Raw genomic sequence first — 3,343 nt, 5'->3', positions numbered from 1 at the left:
TCTCTGTAGCATTCACTTTCTCCAGGCTGTCTTGAGCCACACGTGGATCCTTGTGTGTATTGGCCACTGACCAAATCATGATTCCTTTGAAGTGAGTGGCTACATTCCAGTTACTTCAATGGGATCAAAATTTGGCCTCATTGTCCAGAGTCTGATTGTCTTTAGAAAACATTGCAAAACCTTCCTTTTAAATAAGCCTTTCAACAACATCAAGAATAACACAACACTGATTTATGCAGTGATGTTGTAGCCATGTTGGTCCCAGGATATTAGAAAGACAAGGTGAATGAGGTAAAATCTTTTATTCCTCAACTTCTGTTGGTGAGAGACACAAGTGTTAAAGCTTACACAGAATTCTTCTTCAGGTCTAGGAAATGTACTCAGAGTGTTACAGCTAAATACAAATTGGAACAGATTGTTTAGTGTAAATTGTTAACACATATTTCAAGGGACCATTCAAGGTGAATTGGCCTGTTGACGACACAGGGTATCATCAAACAATTACAATCCATACTCAATGGGGACCACATCCTGAAAGAAATCTATCCAGAACTCCCTCTTCTGGCCTTCAGACAACCTTCCAACATCTCCAAGCTCATCCTCTGAAGCAAGCTCCCCACAGAACAGGACACACCAACGCAAAAAGAAGAACAGGAGGACTTGTGGCACCTTAGAGACTAACAAATTTATTAGAGCATAAGCTTTCGTGGACTACAGCCCACTTCTTCGGATGCATATAGAATGGAACATATATTGAGGAGATATATATACACACATACAGAGAGCATAAACGAAAGCTTATGCTCTAATAAATTTGTTAGTCTCTAAGGTGCCACAAGTCCTCCTGTTCTTCTTTTTGCGGATACAGACTAACACGGCTGCTACTCTGAAACCAACGCAAAGCAACACCAAACCCTGCCAGAACAACAGATATAAAACCTGCAGACCTATCTCCACTGCTATGATGATCAGCACCCCCCCACAAAACACCTGTCATGATCCATGGGTCCTACACATGCCTATCACAACATGTGGTGTGCCTCATCCAGTGCACTAAATGCCCCAGTAACAATTATGTGGATGAAACCAAACAATCACTACGCTCTTGAATGAACTCACACAGAAAATGATAAAAGACAAAAACATCCTATCACCTGTGAGTGAACACTTTTCATAATGTGATCATTCTATAACTGCAAAAATATTCTATATCTGATCTCACAGTCCTTCTCCCAAAGGAAACTTGCACAACACCTTCAAGGGATGAGCCTGGGAGCTTAAATTCATAACTTTGCTAGATGCCAAAAACCATGGACTGAATAGAGACACTGGATTTATGGCTTATTACAACAATCCATAATCCACTAACCACCCCACCCCCTGCCTCCTTCCCTATGACTGGAGGCATGTTAATGGAGATCTTACTTACACTGGTATAAATCTAGAATAACTCCATTGACTTAGTGGAGCGAGTCTCGATTTACCACTATAAATACAGCATTTTGCATAAAAAAATCACACAGCATATTCTTATGAGGACAATAACAAAGTATCATCAATAGATTGTGTTTGTAAAGAAACACAGATAAAAACCATGTTCATAAGAGAAATATAGACATTTTATTCTTGCTGAATAACCTCCACCCAGTGAGTTTCCTCAGGGAAGCTTTGATTTCCTTGTTCCGCATGCTGTAGATGATCGGATTCATCACTGGTGGCAGCACGGAATAAAGAACAGCCACCATGAGATCCAGGCCTGATGGAGAGCTGGAGGTGGGTTTCAGGTATGCAAAGATGCCAGTGGAAACAAACAAGGAGACCACAATGAGGTGAGGGAGGCAGGTGGATAGGGCTTTATGCCGACCCTGCTCAGTGGGAATTCTCAGCACTGTTTGGAATATCCGAGTGTATGACACAATTATAAAAACAAAACAGCTTAAGGCTAAGCATGCACCCAAGATGAGTACCTCAACTTCACCAAGGTATGTGTCAGAGCAGGCGAGCTTGAGTAGCTGGGGAATTTCACAGAAGAACTGATCCACCTTATTGCCGCCACAGAAGGAGATTGCAAATGTGTTCCTGGTGTGCAATGAAGAATAGACAATTACACTGATCCAGGCACTGGCTGCCATTTGGACACAAGCTCTCCTGTTCATTATAGTCTCATAGTGCAGGGGTTTGCAGATGGCAACATATCGATCATAGGCCATGACGGTGAGTAAGGCGAAGTCAGATACAGCAAAGAAGACGAGGAAAAAGACTTGGGCGACACATCCAGAATAGGAAATGGACCTGGTGTTCATGAGGGAATTAGCCATGGATTTGGGTACGGTAACTGAGATGGTACCGAGGTCTAGGATAGACAAATTCATCAGAAAGAAGTACATGGGGCTATGAAGGTGGTGGTCTAGGGTTACAACCATGATGATGAGAAGATTCCCCATCAGGGCTGCCAGGTAAATCACTAGAAACACCACAAAGTGCAAAATCTGCAGCTCCAGAACGTCAGAGAATCCCAGGAGAAGGAACTCAGTTATGTTGGTTTGGTTGGACATTTTCTTTCTTAGTTCATCGTGCCCTGCCTGTGGAGGGAAAGACAAGGACAATGGTCAGGATTATAGTGAGAGAGGGAGTGACCCTGATTCCTCTCTACATAATATCTCATGATGTGAATGTCAAAGGTGCACAGCATTCATCACTTCTGTTGACTGGAGTAGCAAGTGTTTCTCACCGCTCACAAACAGAGTACTACTCTAGTGTGTTATCACAGGAGTGTAAATTGGCATCGCTCCTTTAAAGTCAATGTAGCTCGGTCAGTTTACACCATCTGAGGATCTGGCCCAATGTGTGGCTTGATCAAATGCAGTATGAAGGATAGAACAAAGTACAACCCAAATCCAACAATGTTAGCCAACGTTTTGCCCCTATTGCTACAGACACCAGGCTCATAACTTGGCCATGAAATTCAAATGCCCACACAGCCTGATTCCCACTTTCCTGGGAAATGCAGCATAGACTTATCTGGAGTCCCACATGGCAGTTTATCTGTGATAATTCCATCCCAACACCTCACAGACAGCTTGCTGCCTTTTTACACATTGATTTATGGCACCAAATCGTAGCTGCATTCCCATCTCTGGGCGATGATGGGCTAGTAGCATTGTACAGTTACTGCTAGGTTGTATTGTTTCCCTCTGTGACTTTACTTCTGTGCTGTGCAGGTCAGTGGCAGTCAGGAGACTTGGGTTCTACTCTTGGCTCTGCCACTGACCTTTACTGTGACCTTGAGGCAGTCACTTCTGCCTCTCTTTCCCCTCCCTCCATTTCTCTGTCTTGTCTACTT

General features: G+C 43.3%; 1 protein-coding gene across 1 annotated transcript; it reads right to left on the bottom strand.

The window, feature by feature from the left end:
* Window positions 1-1,598: 1,598 nt before the first annotated feature.
* Window positions 1,599-2,555, bottom strand: LOC103306133 (olfactory receptor 14A16-like). Its single transcript, XM_008168733.2, has one exon. It carries the CDS (start codon window positions 2,553-2,555, stop codon window positions 1,599-1,601), a length of 957 nt encoding a protein of 318 aa, XP_008166955.1.
* Window positions 2,556-3,343: the final 788 nt, after the last annotated feature.

The sequence above is a fragment of the Chrysemys picta genome, chromosome 12 (genome assembly GCF_011386835.1).
Source record: "Chrysemys picta bellii isolate R12L10 chromosome 12, ASM1138683v2, whole genome shotgun sequence".
Classification (NCBI taxonomy): domain Eukaryota; kingdom Metazoa; phylum Chordata; order Testudines; family Emydidae; genus Chrysemys; species Chrysemys picta.
Note: the sequence above shows the minus strand (reverse complement) of the source record. Positions and strands in the feature narration are given on the sequence as shown.